This window comes from Mus pahari, chromosome 12 (assembly GCF_900095145.1).
Source record: "Mus pahari chromosome 12, PAHARI_EIJ_v1.1, whole genome shotgun sequence".
Lineage (NCBI taxonomy): Eukaryota > Metazoa > Chordata > Mammalia > Rodentia > Muridae > Mus > Mus pahari.
The window spans coordinates 309,325-331,618 of NC_034601.1; the positions used below are offsets into that span (position 1 = coordinate 309,325).

At 47.9% G+C, this 22,294-nt stretch overlaps 2 protein-coding genes across 2 annotated transcripts in view; one reads left to right on the forward strand and one right to left on the reverse strand.

Annotated features, from left to right (window-relative positions):
- The first annotated feature begins 14,242 nt into the window (after window positions 1–14,242).
- On the forward strand, window positions 14,243–17,240 carry Dnase1 (deoxyribonuclease 1). Its single transcript, XM_021209175.2, has 10 exons — window positions 14,243–14,510; window positions 14,590–14,671; window positions 14,786–14,933; window positions 15,172–15,260; window positions 15,405–15,488; window positions 15,733–15,848; window positions 16,160–16,272; window positions 16,347–16,501; window positions 16,750–16,846; window positions 17,028–17,240. The coding sequence occupies exons 3-10, from the start codon at window positions 14,787–14,789 to the stop codon at window positions 17,079–17,081; spliced, it is 855 nt and encodes a 284-aa protein (XP_021064834.1). The 5' UTR covers window positions 14,243–14,510; window positions 14,590–14,671; window position 14,786; the 3' UTR covers window positions 17,082–17,240.
- Window positions 17,193–22,294, reverse strand: part of Trap1 (TNF receptor associated protein 1) — a 35,627-nt gene continuing 30,525 nt past the window's right edge. The window contains exons 14-18 of the mRNA XM_021209172.1: window positions 22,093–22,231; window positions 21,649–21,734; window positions 20,952–21,097; window positions 17,573–17,645; window positions 17,193–17,440 (exon numbers count right to left, since the gene is read on the reverse strand). Of these exons, the coding sequence (XP_021064831.1) occupies window positions 17,339–17,440; window positions 17,573–17,645; window positions 20,952–21,097; window positions 21,649–21,734; window positions 22,093–22,231 (546 nt within the window). The 3' untranslated portion in view covers window positions 17,193–17,338. The remainder of the gene's footprint in view (window positions 17,441–17,572; window positions 17,646–20,951; window positions 21,098–21,648; window positions 21,735–22,092; window positions 22,232–22,294) is intronic.

Consider the following 22,294-nt stretch of genomic DNA (forward strand, 5'->3'; position numbering starts at 1 on the left):
CCACACTTAGCATTATAATACACAGCAAAAGACCAAATCTCAAGAGGCATAAAACAAGGTTATTGGCTGCTCTACACTGTGGTTGTATCCCACTACTTGACTGAAAAGATTTTCCAGATTAAGTGCTTTCTCCTGCAGTGTTTAGGGCCCTTTGAGAGCCCATCCTCTTGTGCAAGTTGAGGTCACGGGTTGTGTTTTGTTTTGTCTTCCTATTTGTATTCTTCTTACCTTGTTGTTCTGCCTACTAATTCTGAACCAACCACCTCCTGTAACCAGGTAAGGATTCTAGTGGGGGGGACTGGGACAAGAACACAGCCACAAACCTTCAACCTACAATTTGTCCTGCCTGCACAGTGTGCTGTGGTAAAGGTGGTGCATGGAGAATTTATGGGAATAGCCAACCAATGGCAGCTGGAACTTGAGACCCCTGCCACAAGAGGGAGCCCACCCCTGATACTGCCTGGTGGCAGGAAGCAGAGGCAGGAGAGCCCAGAGACCTCGGATACAGCCAAACACAGCAAGCAAGCAAGCAAGCAAGCAAGCAAGCAAGCAAGCAAGAAAAATAAGTCAATGAAATGATTCCTAATGATACTCTGCTATATGCATAGATTGGAGTCTAGCATAATCATCACGAGAGAGGCAGCATCCAGCAACTGCTAAGAGCAGATGCGGAGACCCACAGCCAAACATTAGGTGGAGCTTGGGGAATCACAAAGAAGAGGGAGAGGAAGAACTGCAGAGGTCAGAGAGATCAAGGGCACCACAAGAACACAGCCCACAGAATCAACTGAGCAGGACTCACAGGAACTCACAGAAACTGAAGTGACAATCAGACCCTGCATGGTCTATGCTAGTTCCTCTACATACATGCTATGGTTGTGTAGCTTGCTGTTCTTGTGGGACTCCTAAAAATGGGAGTGGGGTGTCTCTGGCTCTTGCCTGCTCTTGGAACCCCTTTCCTCCTACTGGGTTACCTCACCCAGTCTTGATATGAGGGCTTGTGCCCAGTTGTATAATAACTTGTTATCCATGTTTGGTTGATATCCCTGGGTTGATATCTGCTCTTTTCTGAAGGGAAATGGAGGAAGAGTGGATCTGGGGGGCGGGGAGGGGGCTGGGAAGAGAAGAGAGAGAGGAAACAGTGGTCAGAATGTAAAATATGAGAGAAGAATAAATTAGTTAAAGAAAGAAAAGAAAAGGAAGAACTCAGCCACTATATTGAAAAAGAGCAGAGAGAATAAATAGCCTGTTTTGTTAATAATTTTAGAAGAGACATTTACAATTTTTCCCCATTTAGTATGATGTTGGCTGAAGATTTGATTCTTCAGTGAAGACAGTAGAAAGATGATTTATTTATTACATGTACACATAGCTGGTTCTGGTATGGGAGGGATGGGCCTCTGAAGGGGGAGTCTCAGCTAAAGTGTGGTGATGGGAGATGGAGCTCCATTGAGAGAGCAGCTCTGTCCACACCCCTGCCTCCGTGGCCTTTATTTCTGCCCTGTGCGGCCTGCTCTGGTGCATGGGCTTCTTAGCTTATCTTGGCATCTGTCTCACTGTTTCTGGGTCTGGTGTGCACACTTGATTTTCCCATATGGCTCTTTGCAGACGCTTCTTAGTGTAAGGACTAGAATAGAACAGGTTTCTGTAGCCACCCGCAGCTACACGCACCAGGTTCCCGAAAGGGAGGCTGGGGTTGCATGGGAGAAATAAACGAGACCAAGACGAAGATACTGATCAAGGCCCAAAGTTTACTTAAGAGTCTGAGCTTATAAAGGAGGGGAATCCCATCCCTCACCATGCCAGGATCTCGACAGGACACTGTCAGGAGAACAGGTTCAGTCTCTCAGCAGGTAGCAGAGTCCCGGAGACTTATCTAGGTTGGAAGACTCCACCCTAGGTGGTCTCATTCACAGTGGTGGAACAGGTCTGAGCCAGCCTGCTCAAGGCTGGGGGAGGCTACAGGTTTCTTAGAGTTTATCTGGTACAGTTGACCTCAGGTCTGTAAGTTTATAATTTAAAGTTTCTGTTGCTTCTTCAGATGTATTTAGCTTCCTTTGTGTGGGGTTGTCAGCCATGCACACATTCCGCTGCCTGGTGGGACAGACATGTTCTTTCTGTGCCTATTTGAATGGTTTATATTGCTGGGTCTTCAAATCACCGATCTCTTGTTTTTCCCTGTTTATCTGCTGTTAACTCACTTAGCATACTGCTTACAATTTTTTATATCTATATTTTTATTGTACAAATGCTTTGCCCACATGCATGTTTGTTTACCACATGTAAACCTGGTCCCTGTGGAGGTCAGACGAGGGCATCAAATCTCCTGGAACAGGAGTTACAGGTGCCTGTGAGCACCAATGTGGGTGCTGGGAATTGAATCCCGGTTCTCTGAAAGAGCAGCCAGTGCTCTAAACCTCTAACCCATCTTTCCAGCCCCTGTACCTTTGGTTTTTTTTTTTTCATTTCAGATATATTTCCTCTGAAGGACTCTTTTTACTCCCTGTTCCTTCCTTGTACTCACATAACTTCTGACTGTATGAAGCATAGTTACAGTCCCTGGCTACGTCTTTTTGACCACACTTGTTTCTGGGTCGGCTTTCAGTGAGGTTTTTTTTTTGTTGTTGTTTTGTTTTGTTTTTTAATTTTTAATTTTTAAAAATTTTTTAAAAGATTTATTTATTATTTATATGAGTACACTGTAGCTGTCTTCAGACACACACCAAAAGGCTGCATTGGATCCCATTACAGATGGTTGTGAGCCACCATGTGGTTGCTGGGAATTGAATTCAGGACCTCTGGAAGAGCAGCCAGTGCTCTTAACCACTGAGCCATCTCTCCAGCTCAAGGTTTTTTTAAAAGTGTTTTATGATTCTTGGTTGTGTCTTCTGAAAATTTATAATAGTGACTCGTAGTTTGTCACCTTTCAGCTCTGAATGCTCCCTGCCCTGGGAAAGGCTGGGCACACAAGCCTTTCTCCCCTGCTAATGCTAATCTTTATCAAGGATGGTATTTAGGAGAAACAGTTCCTTTGGGTTCTGTGAGCTTTGCTGGTACTGTCCCCTGATTCAGCCTGGTACAAGGGATTAAGGGTTACCTTAGGCATGCCCCATATGGCTCAGCTAGCTTCTGGCAATGTCTTGGTGAGTTCAGTGCTTTGGAAAACCTGATCTTCATCTGTAAGAACTAAGCCTGCTAAAGGTGGAAGAGGCTGGAAAACCAAACAGAGGCAGATGGACTCAGGATTGTGTGAAGTCTTATTTACTATTTAATTTAATTGTTTTGAGATAGGGTCTGGATTTGGAGCTATGGCTGGCCTGATACTCACTATGCAGCCCAGGCTGGCCTCAAACTTGAGGCCATCCTTCTCTGTCACCCCCTAGGTGCTGGGATTATAGGTTTACGCCACCATGTCCAACCTTCAAAGTCCAGTTTATCAGGGACTTTAAGTAGAAGTATATCCTGGATTTTGGAAAGACCAGTGTCCCCACATCCTACGGCAGGGAGAGAAGCATATATACCAAGCTAGACGAAGGAGCTGCGGCCATCTGAAATACCGTCAGCTTTTCTCCATTCTTGTCAGAGTCAAAGCCCAGTTAAATGGTTAGGGCCGGCTGACAGTGGAGTGGGTAAAGGTCCTTGCTGCAAGTCGGATCTCGACTCAGCACTTAGGACCCACGTGATGAGGGGGAGAACCAGCTCCTATGAGTTGTGCTCTGACACCACATGTCCACTGAGACACACCCATGCCTGTACCCATGCATACGTCATACACCAATAATAATAAGTTTTTTTTTTTTAAATTTAAAAGATGTTAGAGAAATGGTTCAGCAGTTGAGAGCACTACTGAGCCAGGTGTGGTGGCGCATGCCTTTAATCCCAGCACTCGGGAGGCAGAGGCAGGCGGATTTCTGAGTTTGAGGCCAGCCCGGTCTACAGAGTGAGTTCCAGGACAGCCAAGGCTACACAGAGAAACCCTGTCTGAACCAAAAGAGAGAGAGAGAGAGAGAGAGAGAGAGAGAGAGAGAGAACTGCTTCGAGAGGGTCCAGATTTGCTTACCAGCATGATGTTAGGTGCTTACATCTGCCTGTAAATCCCAACTGCAGGGGATTTTATGCCTTCTTTTGGCCTCTGAAAGCATTTGCATGCACTGGTGTACATGACCACATACACATACATGTATGCACAAAATGTAGAAATAAATAAATGTAATAAATAAATGTTAAGAAAAAAGAGGCCGGGTGTGGTGGCGCACACCTTTAATCCCAGCACTCGGGAGGCAGAGGCAGGCGGATTTCTGAGTTCGAGGCCAGCCTGGTCTACAGAGTAAGTTCCAGGACAGCCAGGGCTACACAGAGAAACCCTGTCTCAAAAAAAAAAAAAAAACAAAAAAAAAAAAAAAATCAAAATAAATAAATAAATAAATAAAATAAAAATAAAGTGACCCCCTCTGGGTATGCTACCCAATAGTTGTGATATATATATATATATATATATATATATATATATATCCTTGTTTTGATGTTTTTCCTATTTCCACATAGTTTCCCAAGCATGGGTAAATCTGAGCTGTAGGCACCAAGGCAGTTCCCCGCAGATCCTGACCCTAGAGGCTACACTTCCTGTCCAATTTTACCCTGTTAGTTGTAGCTACTTCAGATGCTCTGAACCCTGCCTTCTGAACGCAGGGGTCCCCTGCCTCCCACACTGCGGTCTGGGCTCTCCTTCCAGCTAGAGCTGGTATAGTCACAGGCTCACTTAGCTCATTTTCCCGGCTCTGAGCTCTGTCCTGCTCTGCTGAAATTGCTGCATCCTTGTGTGCCTCTGTTGTCTAGCCGTTTCAGGCTCTCTCTTGATACAAACAGAACAAGCGAGTCAGTGTCAGGACTGTGATAAAACTAAAAACCAGGAAATTAAGAGTCTGACTCCACTAACATTCCATTTTCTTCTTCCATAACCAGCTACCATGTAAATGTGACTACCAAGAAGTCTATAGAGGGCTGGAAGCCAGCCTGTCTTTCCATCTTGCTGCTGTGCTGTCGTTGGTGAGTTGAGATGCCTCTGTAGCTTAATGCCTCCTCCCAGGATCCCAAGAGAGGAAAGGAGCTCTTGAAGACAGGACTGCTGCCTTATTCCAGCGACCCATGGGCCCCACAAATCTACATGTCTGGCCACCCCTGCCTTTGAGTTGCTCAGAAGACAAAAAGCTAAACCTACCCTAGCTCCTAGGGACTCTTCCTGTTCCTGTCCAAGCTGGGGAGAAGCACTGACCTCGCTGGGATGAAGCCGCTAAGTTCAGAATCCAGAATGCCGCCCTTGCATGGTGAGCATGGTGTACAAGTCCAGAATGCTGCCCTCACCTAAGTGGGCATGGGTGCTCAATGAGAAGACGGAAGGATCAGTACTGTGCCCCAGAGTTGTGAGACTTCATCTAAGGGTTAACACTGGGCAGCTGCCTTTCCCATTTCCCCCTTGGGGTGCCTTCCCATTCCTCAGCCAGTACCCTGTGCTTCAACTCCACTTGCCCCTAAGAGTTGTTCTCAGACCTGTGGCTGGAGCATGGCATTGGGGCTATGTCTGTCTTGATTCAGGTCACCTCAGCGATGGTAGGGAGGTGGGCGACTTTCTGATGCAAGCCTTGGGTGATGAATGTCTAGGAGGTCATCACTGTTGTTTTTCTTGTGAATGCTGCATGTCTTCACCCCAGAGAAAGGGTTGGTTAAGAGAAGAGAACATGGGGTGTGGGGAAAGCCCTCCAAGGAACCGGGGAACCATGTTCTCCTCACCTGAGGCAGGACTGCCTGGATTGGGCCTACTGTTGCTGCAGAGAGCACCTGGTGTGGTGCATGCTTTTAATATTAGTATTTGGGAGGCAGAACAGGTGGATCTTTGAGGGTTCAAAACCAGCTTCATCTACATAGAAAATTCCAGGCCATCCAAGACTACATAGAGAAATGTCTTATTTTTGAAACAGAACAAAAGTAGAAACCGGCACAGCCACGAGACCAGCTGCCTCCCCCAGGGAAGGCGGAGCAGAGCTGGACCAACAGTGGTTATTATACGGAGGGGGCACTGTCTGTAGAACCATTGGCCTCAGAGTGCTGGTACAAGACTCAAGATAGGGTGTAGGAGGCCTCCTCTCCATGGAGATGGCACATGACTCCTGAGAGTTGCTGCCCGATAGCTCTCTGGCTTTTGCCCACTGCACTGTTTGTCAGGTTTCTCAGAGCATCAGAGCATCTTCATCTGCAGTGGCCCAGGGCCTCTTTCACCCTCTCTCATGTTACAGCCATGCTTTGCAGTCTCACGCTCAGCCACAGGTCACTTGTCACCCACCTGGACTGGGGATGTGAAGCCTGAGAACAGAGGACTGCGCTGGAATGCCTCATGTCAGGTGCTGTGGTCTGCACCAGAGCCCAGGAAAGGTCTGCTGCCCTTCCCTTCACACAGTGGGTTCTAGGTACGCTGTGGTAATTAATCTGGGTTCTAGGTATGCTGTGGTAATTAATCTGGGTTCTAGGTATGCTGTGGTAATCTGGGTGCACTGCCTGTGTCCTAGCTTTTGTGGAGTTTAGATTATCCTCTGTCCTGCTGCTGTAAAGAGATGCCATGGCCAAGGCAATTATGATAAAAGAAAGCATCTAATTGGGGCTGGCCTGTGGTTTCAGAGGTTGACTCCATTCTCAGCATGGTGGGAGCATGGTGGCATGCAGGCAGGCTCTAGAGCAGCAGCTGAGAGCTACATCCTGATCTATGGGCTAAGAGGGAGCCTGGGTCTGGCATGAGCTTCGGCAACCTCAAAGCCTATCCCCAGTGACACACTTTCTCCAACAAAGTCACTCATATTCCAGCAAGGCCACCATTCCTAATCCTTTTAAACAGTTCCACTCCCTTATGACAAAGCATTCAAACATATGAGTCTATAGGGCCATTTTTTTTTTTGGGGTGGTGTTTTTGAGACAGGGTTTCTCTGTAGTCCTGGCTGTCCTGGAACTCACTCTGTAGACCAGGCTGGCTTTGAACTCAGAGATCTGCCTACCTCTGCCTCCCAAGTGCTGGAATTAAAAGGCGCATGCCACCACTGCCTGGCCAGTATGGGGCCATTCTTATTGAAACCACACACCTGTTGAGTATGAGACTGGTCACAAGTGTGTGTGTGTGTGTGTCAGAGGCCATTAGTGGAGAGAAATTGAAGAGGAACAAATTGTGCAATATGAATTGGATGGTACAAATGTAACATTACACTCGACAGCTTTGCATCATGTGCCCATTGGGAACACAAGCTCTCTTCTTGCCCACGGGCTTAGGCTACAAGGGCACTGACTTCTGCAGCATTTTTTCTATAACCTCCTTTCCATATACATGTCCCCTAAAAGCAGAATGATGTCAGTAGCAGTGGCAGCAAGGGTCGGGGTGTGTTGGGGAGGTGCCTCAGCAGAGCCTGCCCGGGGTGGCACTGATCTCACATGCCATACAGTTGAACATCAACTGTTCACTGGTGTGCTGGGTGCCGCATGACTGGCCAAGCGTGACTGTGCAGCAGCTGTGGGGCTGAGCAACCCAGGTGCTGTTGATCTGAGGAATTTTCCACTCAGGTTAATGGCATCTTTCCAGTGAGTAGGGCCAGTGAGCCTAGGTTGGATCCTGGGCCAAGGGCAGTTTGCTGAACTGAGGACTATCTGGGTCCTGCTCTGGAAACAAAGGAATGTCATGGCAAAGATATGGCCACTGCCTTTGTCCCTGGATGCTGTGTTTAAGGGATCAGTGGACATTGACCCCAAGGAGTATATCCTGTGGCTGACAGAAAACAGTCCTGTGGCTACAGCAGCTACCACACCCCTGGGAGCTTCTGGTCAGCGCCATGGATATAGTGGGTGCTATTTGGGTATCCCTACTGCTTTCTCCTGTCTCTGCAGGGTCCCCAGACAAGGGATGCATATCAGGAGGCAGTAGCTCTGGAAGGAGCAGAGTACGAGAGCTTGCAGCTCAGTCATCCCACAGCTTTGTGTGATGGGTTGAAGGCACCAGAGACTTCCACAGACAGGAGAAACATGGCCTCTGCCTCAGGAAGCTGGTCTTGACAAGGAGCTGGCTGGAAACAAGAATAAACAAGTGTTCAGCACCTTAAAATAAACAGGTGACATGGGCCATGAGGAAATGGAAGCTGAGCTGTAGCTGGGGCTAGGGACTACAGGGAAAGATGGTTTTGCTAGAAGAGGTCACATTTAAACCAAACCTGGAGTGACAAGAACGGACCCAATGCTCAAGGGGAAGTAAAAGGCTTTGAGCTCTGGTGCCCTCAGCCCTTAGGTCATGGTATGCATTGGATTTCATGGGGAGGGCAATGAGAACGTGACAACAGATGTTAAGTAGGAGAAGAATGTGATCGAAGATCTGATTACAAATGTAGGAGGTGTTCTGGGAGGCCTGTGGATGAGCAAGGATGCGGTAGGGCCATTGCTAATGCAGTTAGTGTAGACACACTACAAGGAGAGGTAGGAGTCAGGGCGCATCTGGAGAACAAGCTCTGAGGATGGTCTCAGGGATGAGAAACCTGGAGGTGTGTGGGGCCACCATGACTGATGGCAGGGAAGGCAGTAGTGCCTGCCACCTATGGTCTATTATGACTGGAAGGTAAGGGTGCCCATCTGAGGTTAGGGGTGGCATTCCTAGCCCAGCAAGGCCAGAGAGCTATCCACATCAGTTGCCATTAGTCCTCATCTCAAACTCCCTCCCCCCACCCCAGACCCCAGCTGCTCACTGTTTGCATGGGCAAGACTTTACCTCCCTGTCTCTGAGATGCAAATCTCAGAGATAAATAACTGAGCTTTCATTCTTAAGTCTATTCTTGGATGCCACACTGTATCAGCCTGTATGACTCAGGGCTTTCTGTTTTAAGGAAATTTAAAAAAGGGTTTCTAAATTTTTTTATGAAATATGAATGACCATGTCCCAAAAATACATGTTTTTTTTTAATTTATAAAATTTAAAAATTAATCATGGGAAATTTTAATACATCCAGACCATAAAAATCAATTATCTTACATGCCTCTGTCTCCTGCCTTTGGGGCTACCCTGTCAGACTCATCCTGACACACAGTAGCTTATGGCTGGTGGTGTAGCCCCAGCACCATTAACCAAACCTGGAATCCATAAACTGTTCACTCATCAGGCCCCATTCTTTTAAAATTAATTTTGAATACTAGGGAAACTTAAATTTAAGACTACTTGATTGTAGCCTCTTGTGTGTGTTTGGGGCACCTACAACCTTGAACACACTGGGCAAGTACTCTACTGTTGAGCTAAGTTATTTTTTAACTTTTTATTTTGAGACAAGGTCTCAGTAAGTTGCTCAAGCTTGTACTGAACTTGTACAGCCCAAATTGGGCTGGAATGTGATCCTCCTGTGTCCCCCCCTCCCCCCATGAGTAGCTAGGAGTATATTCCTGTACCTACAGGTTTGCTACTTGTCTCAAATGGTTGGTTTGTTAAATGTTTATAAGATGAAAAGATTACTATTTTAGCCCGGCATGGTGGCACATAACTTAAATCCCAGCACTCAGGAGGCAGAGGCAGGTGGATCTCTATGAGTTCAAGGCCAGTCTGATCTACAAAGTGAGTTTTAGGACATCCAGGGTTATTACACAGAGAAACCCTGTCTCAAACAAACAAAGAAACAAACAAACAGAAAGAAAAGATTACTGATTTCAGGATCTAAATAAACATCAACATTGCAGTCATCAAGTCTAATTTGTTGGTGATACTGTGTCCCCATCTGGCTCAGCTGTGTCTTCACAGTAACGCTAATGTCCCCTCTAGTTGCTGGAGGCTGGCATTAGATACAGACACAGGTGTATCCAACACATATCCCAGATAGTTATGAATGCAGCCACAACACAGTTATGGACCGAGTCGTGTCACTGTGTTACAAGGTTAGATGCTCCTGATAGAGGTCTGACCAGACTCAAGATTGTCTGGCCATGAGTCATTCCTCCATGCCACTGTACTCTCTAATGCCAAAGCACAGAACACTGGCTGTCTGATATCAGTGATATCAGTGGCCCTGACCCTAGGCCATCACCAAGGACTGTAGAACTGGGGTTCAAAGTCTGCCTCCTTGTCTTTTATCTGTGGGAAGTCTTTCCCTCTGGATAATGGTGCTCAGCTGTGCCATTTTTTATGAAGATGGTAGGGCCAGCTGCTGAGTCTCAACTTTGTTGTTTTGGAGAAAAGTTTGTTCCTTATCATTCCAGAGGTTGCTGGTATTCCCTTCCCCCTTATCACAGTGTGTGTGTGTGGGGGGGCAAGCATGCACAATTTTGAGAATCAGTTGTTTTCCAAACCTTTGCGTGGATTGCAGGAATTGAACTTTGTCAGTTTGGTGTGACAAGTCCATCCCGTCTCCTGTTGCTGATTTCATGTCAATACAAACGCATGTATTTAATACAGGTAAAATGCTTAATGCATTGCAAGGGTTCTTAGAATGGTTTATGGAACGTAATGTCTCTGTGAGATGTTCAAGCTTTTGTAAATACATACAGACACAGACACACAGACACAGACACACAGACACAGACAAAGACACAGACACAGCCCAGAATGAAGGGGTGCTAAGGCAAGCAGAATGCATGACCACTCTCCAGCTCACAGCTTCCCAGGCTTTCTCAGGGAAACACAACTTAGCAAAGGTTGGTAGTAAGTCACAGGAAATCACCCACAGATGGATGTCTATTAGGTGGGCGAACCCAATCAGGATTTATGGCCTTACAGTTTATAGTAGACATTTGGAAAAGTTAGCACACATACATTATTATTATTATTGTTTCATTTTGTTTGCTTTTTTTGAGACAGGGTTTCCCCCGTGTAGCCCTGGAAATCCTGAAACTCAACTCTGTACATCAGTCTGGCCTCAAACTCATAGAGATCCACTTTCCTTTGCCTCCCAAGCGCTGGGATTAAAGGAGTGCACCACTACTGCCTGTCTGGGTTTTTGTTGTTTTTGATTTTTTTGTTTGTTTGTTTCAAGACAGGGTCTCACTATGTAGCTCTTTTGTCATGAAACTATATAGCCTAAGCTGGTTTGAAACTCAGAGAATTCCTATCTCTGCCTTCTGAATGCTGAGATTAAAGGTGTGCAGAACCATGCATATTTTAAATTTTGTATGCATTTACTATGTATAAGGGTATGCCAAAGCATGTGTGTCAAAGGACAACTTACAGGCATGGCTCTCTCCACCACGTGGAGCCTAAGGACTAAGCTCAGGTCGTCAGGGCGGCAGCAAGTACCTTTAACCACTGACCCATCTCACTGACCCACACGTAAAATCTAAAGAAAAACTTTATTTTTAACCATAACTATTCCGGGGATATGTCCACTTGCAAGAGACTTTGAAACTGCCATCTTGCCTTGGTCTACATCAAATTTCACAGTAATGTTTTCTCAGAAGCTGCCACAGCAGAGGCCACATGGATAGATACAGAACACCATAGAAAGAGGTAGGCAGCGATGTCATGTCTGACATGCAGGCGTGTTCGCTTCACCGCCCGCTGAGTTACTCTGTGCCCCTTCTCTGTGTGAGGGTAGTGCAGCACCGGCTGTGGCCTGCCCCACCGTGGCCCGCCCCACCGGGATCACTTGCTTTGGTCACAGGGCTTAAGAGGATTTTCTCCCATATCCTTTGACTTGGCTCACACTTTAATAATCCATTGCTATTCGTTATTTCCCCATTCGGTATCTGTGACAAGAGTAATTTAAAGAGAACATTGTAAATCATCAGAGTTGACCTTTAAAAAGCTCACCTGATCTGAAAAAGTGGCCAGTGTTCCTTATGGCCACTGGCTGTCAGCACATACTTCCTTGTTGATCTGACTGAAGCACTCAGCTTCTACCTTCCTGGTGTCTGTTCTTGCACCTCCAGAGTGTGCTCCTGACCTACTGTTGATGTTCAGCATGGCAGAGACAGCATCATATCCCCGTTTCTCTAGTGGGGTTTCCACTTCCCCCTTTTTGTCCTAGTGCAGTTCAGGGACAAAGACATGCCATCTGGCCTACAGGCCTATACACAGAACAGGCCTGTGAGAATGACTTGCTCTGCACCCTGAGCTTTGAGGCCACTGACTGCACAGCAGCAGCTGACACAGAAGAGAAGGAACACTGGAGAGAAAGGTGAGGCTGTGTAACATACAGAGGCTTCTTTGCTTCTAAGAGGAGTAAACTCTGTTTAGACTTACAAGTCCTGTGTCCACTGACCTTCCAACCACAGAGCAGGCCAAGAATCCTTACTCCAACGTAACCTAGCTGAGTGGCTCCCAGGGGGTCCAGGTGAGGGGCCACCATGTGCAATTGGGGCTCAGGACCCAGCTGCTGCCGAAGGAAGCCATAAGCCCTGACCTTTCTTTTGGCTGGAAGGAAATAGGGGTCCCTATGAGCTCCCAGGGGTAGGGAGTGGATGGCAGGCTTGCCCTTAGCTACCAGATGCTGAGAAACAGAGGAGTGGGGCCCCCCTCTGCCAAAGCCATCCGTGTCGGAGCTTACTGATGCTTCGTGTCTAGCTGCCTGGTCTCTGCCACCTTTCTCTGCACATTGCTCTGCTCCCATTCCTACCACAATCTCTCAAATGTGTGACCAAGATAGAAAAATAGGAGTCGTGCTGCCTTGCTGGGTGGGTGGGAACCGGGCGGGCGCTGACACACTCCCGTCTATCCCAGCCTCGGGTGGGGAGCCGAAGCCTGGGCATGCAGAGCTCTGAAAAGACTCACATGGGGCCGGGGTGGAGTTTGCTGCCAAGCACCTAACGACTAGCAAGCGCCTGTAAACTCAGCACAGAATTCCAGGACGTGCAAGGCGGAGGCAGGAGGACCAGAATATGAAGATGGGCTTTCTGGCAGCTGGGTGATTGGATCTCTGATTTGTGCATGTGAGAGACACAGGAGATGTGCTCCAGTGCCACTGGCTTCCCTGAGATGTCTTTACCTTTCATACGCACACCAGGTGCCTTGGCCAGCTGGCAGGCCCTTTGCTGACCTTGGCCTCTTGCCGACTCCTGACCTCTAGGCTGTCCTGCTTCTGGATATATCCAACCTCCTGTAGCTACCCATTCTAATGTGCTACTTCCAATTCTCTCTGGGCATACAAGCCCTTCATCAGGAAGGTTCAGTCTCTATAACATGTTTGTGTTATCCATGGAGAGCCAAAATCCCCTCAGCACAGAGTTTCTGATGGAGGGATAAACGGTATCCCCAAAAGATGTCCACACCCTAATACTTGGCAAAAGAGAACTTTGTGGGAACTGGAAAGATGGCTCAGTTGGTAAAGTGTTCACTAGAAGCATAAGGGCCGGAGTCACATCTGCAACTCTCGTGTAAGACTAGTATGACAGCATGTGCTTGTAATCCCAGTACTAGGAGGCAGACATGTGAGATTCTTGGGGATTGCTGGCCAGTCCATCTAGCCAATTTGCTGAGCTCTAGATTTAGTGAGAAACCCTGTCTCAAAAACTAAGGTGGAGGGAGAGAGAGGAAGATACATGTGTCAACCTCTGGCTTCCATGTGCAGTTTAGGGGAGAGGAGCAAGGAAGGATAGGACTAGGGTGATGGGACATTATCTTGTCCATACCCAAGAGGAACATAATGCAGTTCCATCATCAGAGAAAGGGATAGCTGACCCAAGGATCTTCCCCTAGGTGGGGTGCATATGGCCCTGCACACACCTGGGTGCTGAACCCATGGCTACAGAGCTTTCATGGAACTGTGGTAGCTTGTTAAAGAGCCCTAGGGGATTAAACACAAAGGAGCTATCAAGGATTGAAAAAAATGGCAAGACCCAGCCCTGAGTTACTCTGTCTTGTGATGCAGATACTCGGGGATCCCTTGAGCTCCTTGTTTGCCCAGGAAGAATTTCTATCACCCAGCATTTCCCACCTGGAGCCTCTAGCATCTCACCTCCTTGGAGGTAAGGGGTTCCTTAGCCACAGAGCAGAGCAGCTGTCTTGAGAACACATGGTGAACATGTCGGTGTCTGGAACTTGCTTGTGGCTACAAGGTGACATTAACCCCCTAGACCAGACGTAAGTAGATGAGCTAATGCAGCCAGCCCTGCCTCCAATTCCTACGACCCACCCCTGGTAGTGAGGGCAGGATGGGCAAAGGACACAAGGTTTTATAACCATGCATAAACACGTTATCAGACTGTTTTTACAGTAAGAGGCACCTTGTCTGTTGATGTCGGCACGTGCTATCAGCCTGCCCAGGGCCCAATGGGATGGCCACACAGGCAGCCCCATTGTTCTGTGCTCTTAGGTGAAGGGTACACATGCGCCCTGAGGAGGTCATTACTGCCTGAACCTTTAAAACTGGCAGAGCACGGCAGGTTGGCATTGCCTGGACAGTGACCCTGAGAGCTAGCAGGTCTGCAATTCCACACGGCTTTTTGGTTTTTTCCTTTATACATTTTGTAAAAAGAATCTTCCTTTAAAAGCAAAAGGAGAAATTACTATCAGAATACTCCAGGTTAGTACCAGAATTCTCATCATCTCTGTAGACATCTGTGAGTGTCAGGCGTGAGTGAACTCACCCTGTTCATCCACAGTTCCAGAGCAGACTCGGGGGCTCATCGCACCAACAGAGCAGGTCTGTTCTGACTGCTGCAGCCGTCTCGGATAGGCTTTCAGGTGAGTGCAGGGGAAGGGCTGAGGGCGTCTCTCTGTTCGGCACAAGCTAGGCTTTAGTCTTTGATGGGGATGGGAGCCTCACTGCTTCTTTGTCCTGACCATTCAATCTCACAGGATGCGGTACACAGGGCTAATGGGAACACTGCTCACCCTGGCCAACCTGCTGCAGCTGGCTGGGACTCTGAGAATTGCAGCCTTCAACATCCGGTCTTTTGGGGAGACTAAGATGTCCAATGCTACCCTCTCTGTATACTTTGTGAAAGTAAGTCCACAGTGGCCGGAGCCTGAGAGCAGACGTGCTATCAGGGAAGCTAGGGACCACAGTGAACCTGGGGTCTTACCATAGTTGGGTGGATGTCAGGGTTGTCAGCCCAGATCACCATCCACACCTGGCAGGAGAGCTGTGTGGAAGGAAGAGCAGCAGCTGCGGGAGGGACAAAGTCTGATCCGGCCCTGCCTACCCAGCCTGTCTTGCTCAGCGGTTGTGGCCCTACCCCCAGATCCTGAGCCGCTATGACATTGCTGTCATCCAAGAGGTCAGAGACAGCCACCTGGTTGCTGTTGGAAAGCTACTGGATGAACTCAATCGGTAAGTGACAGTGCTGGAGTCCTAGAGTGTAATGACAACCATTCGCAGTCTCATGCCCTCTGTGCTCCATTGTTGGAGCCCTGCTATCAGATGCCAGGAGGCTCCCTCGATGGTGAAAAAGTACCTTTGGTTTCCTTTATCCAGGGACAAACCTGACACCTATCGCTATGTAGTCAGTGAGCCGCTGGGCCGCAAAAGCTACAAGGAACAGTACCTTTTTGTGTACAGGTAAAGCCCTACACTGTCAAAGCCTGAGAATACAAACTCAGGGATGTGCAGACCTCAAAGCTGTGCTAAAGAGGCGGAGAGTGGTTTGCAGAGCCCAGGTGAGCCTCTTTTACTTGGGAGGTCCTTACAGAGCAGGGGTAGCAATGTATATTACAGGGCTCCAGGATGAGGTTCCGGCTGGGTGGGCATCTACTCAGGTAGCTCTCACAGCCCCAGGGCCACCTCTTGCCTTGTCTTTCTCTAGGCCTGACCAGGTGTCTGTTCTGGACAGCTATCAATATGATGATGGCTGTGAACCCTGTGGAAACGACACCTTCAGCAGAGAGCCAGCCATTGTCAAGTTCTTTTCCCCATACACTGGTGAGTGCTGCTGGGCTTCACTGTCAGCCCTGCCCAGGCCAAGATGGAATCACAGCTTACAACTCCCACCCAGACCTCTAGAAGCCTGTGCAGGCAGGGCTGCCCCCACACTCCCTCAGGGAACTCCTGGTGCTCTGAATTTACATTCAACTACAAGGACTATATCTAGCCTGTGGGAGACTGTCCCACATCTTCACCTCTGCTCGAAAGCTAAAGCCACCCTGCATGAGGGCCCCAGTGTAGCCTCAGACCAGACCCAATCCAGGCTGGTCTCTGGACACCATGTCCATAGCATATCTGCTTCTCCTCAGAGGTCCGAGTATTTGCGATCGTGCCCTTGCACGCAGCCCCAACAGAAGCTGTGAGTGAGATCGACGCCCTCTACGATGTTTACCTAGATGTCTGGCAAAAGTGGGGCCTGGAGGTGAGACCATCCTAGGGACAATAGGTTCTACTGGCCCTGTTTGTCCCTGGACCAACAGACATGTCTGCTGGTAGGACATCATGTTCATGGGAGACTTCAATGCTGGCTGCAGCTACGTCACTTCCTCCCAGTGGTCCTCCATTCGCCTTCGGACAAGCCCCATCTTCCAGTGGCTGATCCCTGACAGTGCGGACACCACAGTCACATCAACACACTGTGCTTATGACAGGTGAGCAGCCCCGAAGCCAAACTGAGCCTTCACTCGCCCTCTCCTTCTCACCGACTCCTGGTTTTCTTGTCAGAGTGGCTACCAGCAGGGGTTCCATCTGGGCAGCCTACATGTTAGTTCCTGCTAGTGCAGGGCCTTCTCTTGGTACTCCTGGGTGTAGCACACTTGGAGCCTGGGCTCAGCAAACCTTAACCAAGGACTCTATGTGGGAAAGAGGATGAGGGACCTTCTCCTTTGATATCCTACAGGATTGTGGTTGCTGGGGCTCTGCTCCAGGCTGCTGTTGTTCCCAACTCGGCTGTTCCCTTTGATTTCCAAGCAGAATACGGACTTTCCAACCAGCTGGTATGTGTCCGCTCCCTTGTGTGGCTTAGGTTAGCCTTGAGCCAAGCAGGAGCTACTGTTTCCATCCTGGATGTGGGTGGAGGCAGTTCAGGCCAGGAGCAGGCTTCCTACCTGCTCACCCTCTGTGGTACAGAGGACCTCGATCTGACCCCATGTCCCCTGCACCTCCCTGCCTCTGTAGGCTCAAGCCATCAGTGACCATTACCCAGTGGAGGTGACACTCAGAAAAACCTGATGTCATTGAGCAGTTCAGCCATACTGCTTCTGGTGAGGAAGAATCCACTTCAACTCTATATGGTACTACAGCGTTCCACCATCTCAGAACAGAGACAATGTATGCCACGGGGACTAAGAAATACTGTTTAATTGAAGTAAATAAAGCTGAGCTCAAGCAGTTGGTGGCACTGTCCGTGTACTAAGTCTTGCCTCCCCAGGCAGGTCCATTATCACCCGAGAAGACCTGGGTTGACACTAAATCCAGTGTCTTGAATGTCAGTGTTTCTCCAGGACCTTGACCAAAAGGTCGTTCAGGCGGCTGACCATGGCCCGGGGGTCATCAACCAGTCCTGCTGCTATCATGGCGTTCTCATAGATCTGAAACACAGGGATGGCATAGTAAAATCAGGATGGGGCTCGTGTCCAGCCTGACCTACACCTGACCCTCAGCAAGAGAGCAGCTTTGTACCCCCAAGGCAGAAAAGGATGCCAAACCCAGACAGTGCTTACCTGATCCACGAGCAGCTGGGCCAGCTCCGGCTCACTCTCCCTCAGCTGGGAGAGCTTCTTTATCAGTGTGTGCCTGCACCAGGGAGCCAACAGAGAGGTCAGCTCAGGCTGCACGCTACCAACCTGGGCTTCTGCTATTACACGAGGATCATTAGAACATTAAAAAAACTGCGATGTATCTGTCCAGCATGAAAAATACCCTGATGCTGTAAGTCACCCACAAACTCAACAATCACTATAAGAGTGTCAATATCAAAAAATGCAGATGGGGTGCTGAGTAGCAAAATCAATGTACACTAGTAGAGGTGAACTGCTCATAAATTAAGCCCTATGTTTTTATGAAATCTAAATGTATAGAAAAATAAGCACAAAAAACCATTGAGAGGGTACTCACTCTCAGAGAAGGTAGAGATGCTGGCACCTAGGAACGCTGCTACAGATGGAAGTACTCAAACTTAAATGTCTAAGAATGGCAGCATTTCACGAGCAAGAAGATGGGTTAGCATACATAGTAAGGATGTGTACCAGCTGGCCAGCCAAAAATCAATTCATTTTTGTCTAAGAAATTAACTCCAACCCAATTTTAGAACCGACGACTATAAGTTATGAAACGGATGTTCGCTTTTATACACAGTACACAGACCTAGAAGATGGAAAGGACAAACCTGAGTTTACAAAAGTTTCCCTTCACAGGGAAACCCTCCAGTGCAACCCTACAGGAAACATATAAACCTATAGAGTAAATTTCCACTTAGGAGCTGGAGAGATGGCTTAGCGGTTAAGAGCACTGACTGCTCTTTCAGAGGTCCTGAGTTCAATTCCCAGCAACCACATGGTGGCTCACAGCAATCTGTAATGGGATCTGATGCCCTCTTCTGGTGTGACTGAAGACAGCGACAGTATACTCACATATATAAAATATAAATCTTAAAAAAAATTTTTTTTCACTTATGAGAATAGCAGAAAGTAAGATATTTGACAAGTGAGGACAGGGATACAGAATTTAGAAACCTTTACGCAGAACACAGGAAGGACTGAGAGCACAGCGAGCTCCAGTGTGCACAACAAGAGCACCCTACGATGCACCCTCACAGGAGCCTACGCAGCTGGAGAGAGGACACTCTTATACTCTATCGTGGGCTGTGTGGGCTGGGCCACGGATGCTGGCCTGAGGAAGGAGGAGCCATGTGCTGCTCAGTATGCATGACCTGAAAACTTTCCCCATCAATGGCCTTTTTGAATTCTGAACCATGTGAACATACTACCAAATCTAAAAACAAGATTGAAACCAGAATCCTTTGGCACTTTGGTCACTCATAAAACCAGTTTTGTGCCAGAACTAGCGAGCTGACATATTAAGTCACGTACTCTGGAGTCATAGCATCATACTGGCCAGTGCAGCAGTGGGAGCCCAGCTCACTGCTGCTAGGCACAAGCTGCTTGAGACTTCTCAACCCAGTCATAACGTCTACGATCTGGCTCAGAAAACAGAAAAAGTACCTTTATACACAATTTCTAAAAAAAACTTATGCTTATAAAGTGAAAAAAATGATGTGCTATACCAAAATCTCAAATACACGTACATCAGAGGAACTCAGGCTGGAAAGACTTTAGCAGCTAACAGCACATATACTCTCAGCAGCTAACAGCACATATACTCTCAGAGAAGACTCAGGCTCAGCTCCCAAGCCCTGTAACAGGCAGCTTATAACAACATAACTCCAGCAGTATCCAACAGTCTGGCATCTGTGAACACCTGCATCCATGTGCACATACACATATATTAAACTAATACAATATATCTTCATTAAAAACAACTATTGCTAAGGTGATGGAGCATGTCTTTAATTCCAACACTCAGGATTGTACTCACTCTTTGAGTTCGAGGCCTGGTCTACAAAGAGAGTTCCAGAGGACAGCCAGGGTTATACAGAGAAACCCTGTCTTGAAAAGCCAAAAACAAAACAAAAACAAAGAAACAAACAAAACAAACAAAAAAACCTCTCTCAAGAAAACTGAAACCAAAAAACCCAAAAAAACTATTGCTATATCCAAAACCAATTTAGTCCTTACATTTCAACAGTTAAAGAAACAAAATTTAAAACATCCAATAAAGATAAATTGTGACTCAGGCCTGTAATGCCTGCACTCAGGAATCTGAAGCAGAACTTTGGGTTTCAGGATCATTCTAGGCTACAACTAGAAACACTGTTTCAGTGCAACAAAGCCAAAAAAGCTCCAAACCCCACAAGTATGTCAGTATCTACAGGTTTTGTCAGGCTTAACTTAAATATTTATATAGAAGTAAAGACCCAGGAGTAGTCGGGACCTCACAGAGGAAAAGTACGTGTGCCACCTCAGTCTCACCTATTGCCAAGGAGATTCAAGGAAGACCAGGTCATTCCAGCAGACAGAATGGACAAAACATGGAAGGAACAGGATTAGTGAGGCCAAGCTCCCTGGGCATTCTTACAGAATGAGATGAAATCAGACTAAAACAAAATTAACTCAAATCCTAAACGATAGAGCCTTTTAGAAAGAAAAGATTCCACAGAAACCGTAAAGCAGCAAAGATTTCTAAATTTGATTATAATAAAATTAAGATCTTCCTCTCATCAAAAGATACCTTAAAACAACAGACATTTGAAGCTGACTATATATATTTACAAATGGCTATGCATGGTAGTACACACCTTTAATTCCAGCACTTGAGAGGCAGAGGCAAGTGGATCTCTGTGAACCAGAGGCCAGCCTCATCTACAGAGCAAGCTCCAGACCAGTCAAGACTACATAGTCTCAAATAAACAAATTACAAATGAACATGAAATGTAAGGCGCTCACCACATCATGACCTAGACTTCTGTGGGGACAGTCTGAGGCAGCTCACACTGCCTGGACCACTAAGGACTGCACATTCTAGAGAAGCCTTCATGTGTTCACAGCAACCCTGCTCCTAAAAGCTCCAAGTTACAAGCCACTCAAATCTGTCAAACAAGTAACCTGTCCTAAGGCAATCCACACTGTGAACGCTGGCTGAAAACTGTACTCCACTACTTGCACCAGGATCCACTCCTGAAGTTAAACATGGCTTTCAGGACAGAGATGGCAAAACTAGTAGCAGGCCAAGTGCAAGAACGTCAGTCAGGTTTGTGCTTGAACTCAACAAATGGAAATGGAAAACAAACTGCAGTCAGCAATGTCTATTTGAACTTCCGGCGAGTGCCTTTTAACTTCTGCTTAATTCCAAGGGCCTTGTAGAACATCCTGACATGGATGGCATAGAAACTTTACATCCACACTTAGATGCTTTCCAGACAGAAGGTCCTATGCTTACGATTGCAGGAGCCCCTGACAGGTGTGTGCTGGAGCCCAGGCCTACCTGGGGTTGATCTCCAGTGTGGGCTGTAGCAGCTGAGCACGTTCCTCCTGGGTCTTGGCCAGCTGCTGCATGCGCAAGAAATGCCGAGCAGCCCCCATCTCCAGCACGGTCACCATGGCAGGGTGGGTGTCTAGGCGGAAAGTCACCTGCAAGCAAGGGACAGGATGAGGAAGAACCCAGTAGCACGGGGCCAGGGGTGACAGGGTCCGAAGCATGGAGAAGTTAACTAGGCCACCAGGTAGAAGGCAGACTGGCTCTGTATCTAGTGCTCCAGTTAATCTGTCTCCAGTCAATGAGGACAAAGATCACAGCAAGATGTCCAAGGGTACAGACTTAGATGGGCTCAGATTCTTCTCACCAGAGCTGAGGAGACCAGTATGGAAAGACGGAGCCTGGGCTGCTCCTGTGAGGCCTCTTCATGACAAGAAGCACAAACAAGACGACTTTGTGAGAGGGAAGCCAAAGAGGTTTTGCAGAGAAGCACCTGCCCTGAGGCAGGGCCTAGAGCAGCACTGAGATGAACACAGACTGTGGGCTTACTGGTGACTTGCTAGTGCCTGTGACCTTGGGAATGTGGCCGGAGCCCTCACCCTGGCTTCAGGGCCTTCCTATGGTGCCACACTAGGCCAGCAACTCACAGCTACAGCCAGGCTCTGGAAGGACATCACATCGCATGGTAACTGGAGGGAGACCTTACCTTCACATTGGTGACACGGGACCCCAGTGCATTTCTCATCCATGCCATTAGATCTTCTGTTTCCTTCTCTGAGAGGCGCTCACCAGCTGTCCAAGAGGAGTGAATGAACCCAGGGCCACTAACACTGCCCCTCCCACATCGTGGCCTCCACTTAGCTTACCCCAGGCTATCTCTATCATACTACCTCACCAGGAGCTAGGGGCAGAGGTACTTTTCATCTACACAGAAAACACTGAAAACACCTGTGGTTGCCCCTGGCCTCTATACATTTTTTAGGACTTTAAAACCAAGCAGCTTCTTGCACAAGCTGGTGACCCAGAGCCCAAGTGAGGAATGCAATGCACTCATGGGCAGGTCAAGAGAGCCCCATGGGACACGTGACAGTCTCCTGCCCAACAGTCATATGGGACACCCCCCCCCCACCAGAGAGAGATGGGAGTCAACCTGGAGATGTGTCCTCAAACTTTTCCTCCTTGTAGTGGTCAACGACGATGTCCGTTTCCACAGAGATCAGCTTCTTCTTGTCGAACTCCCTCAGGTGCAGCAGAGTAAGCTCGTCGAACTGCTCGTAGCAGAAGAGCACCTGCGGGCATTCGAGGCTGTCAGCCGTAGCAGCAGAGGGCACTGCTCTGGACACTGGGGTCTG

Coding starts and splice junctions, on each gene's coding strand:
- Dnase1 (XM_021209175.2), top strand. CDS start 14,787: ATGCGGTACACAGGGCTAATGGGAACACTGCTCACCCTGGCCAACCTG. Junction 14,934..15,171: donor TCTCTGTATACTTTGTGAAA/GTAAGTCCACAG, acceptor CCCTACCCCCAG/ATCCTGAGCCGCTATGACAT. Junction 15,849..16,159: donor GTTCTTTTCCCCATACACTG/GTGAGTGCTGCT, acceptor GCTTCTCCTCAG/AGGTCCGAGTATTTGCGATC.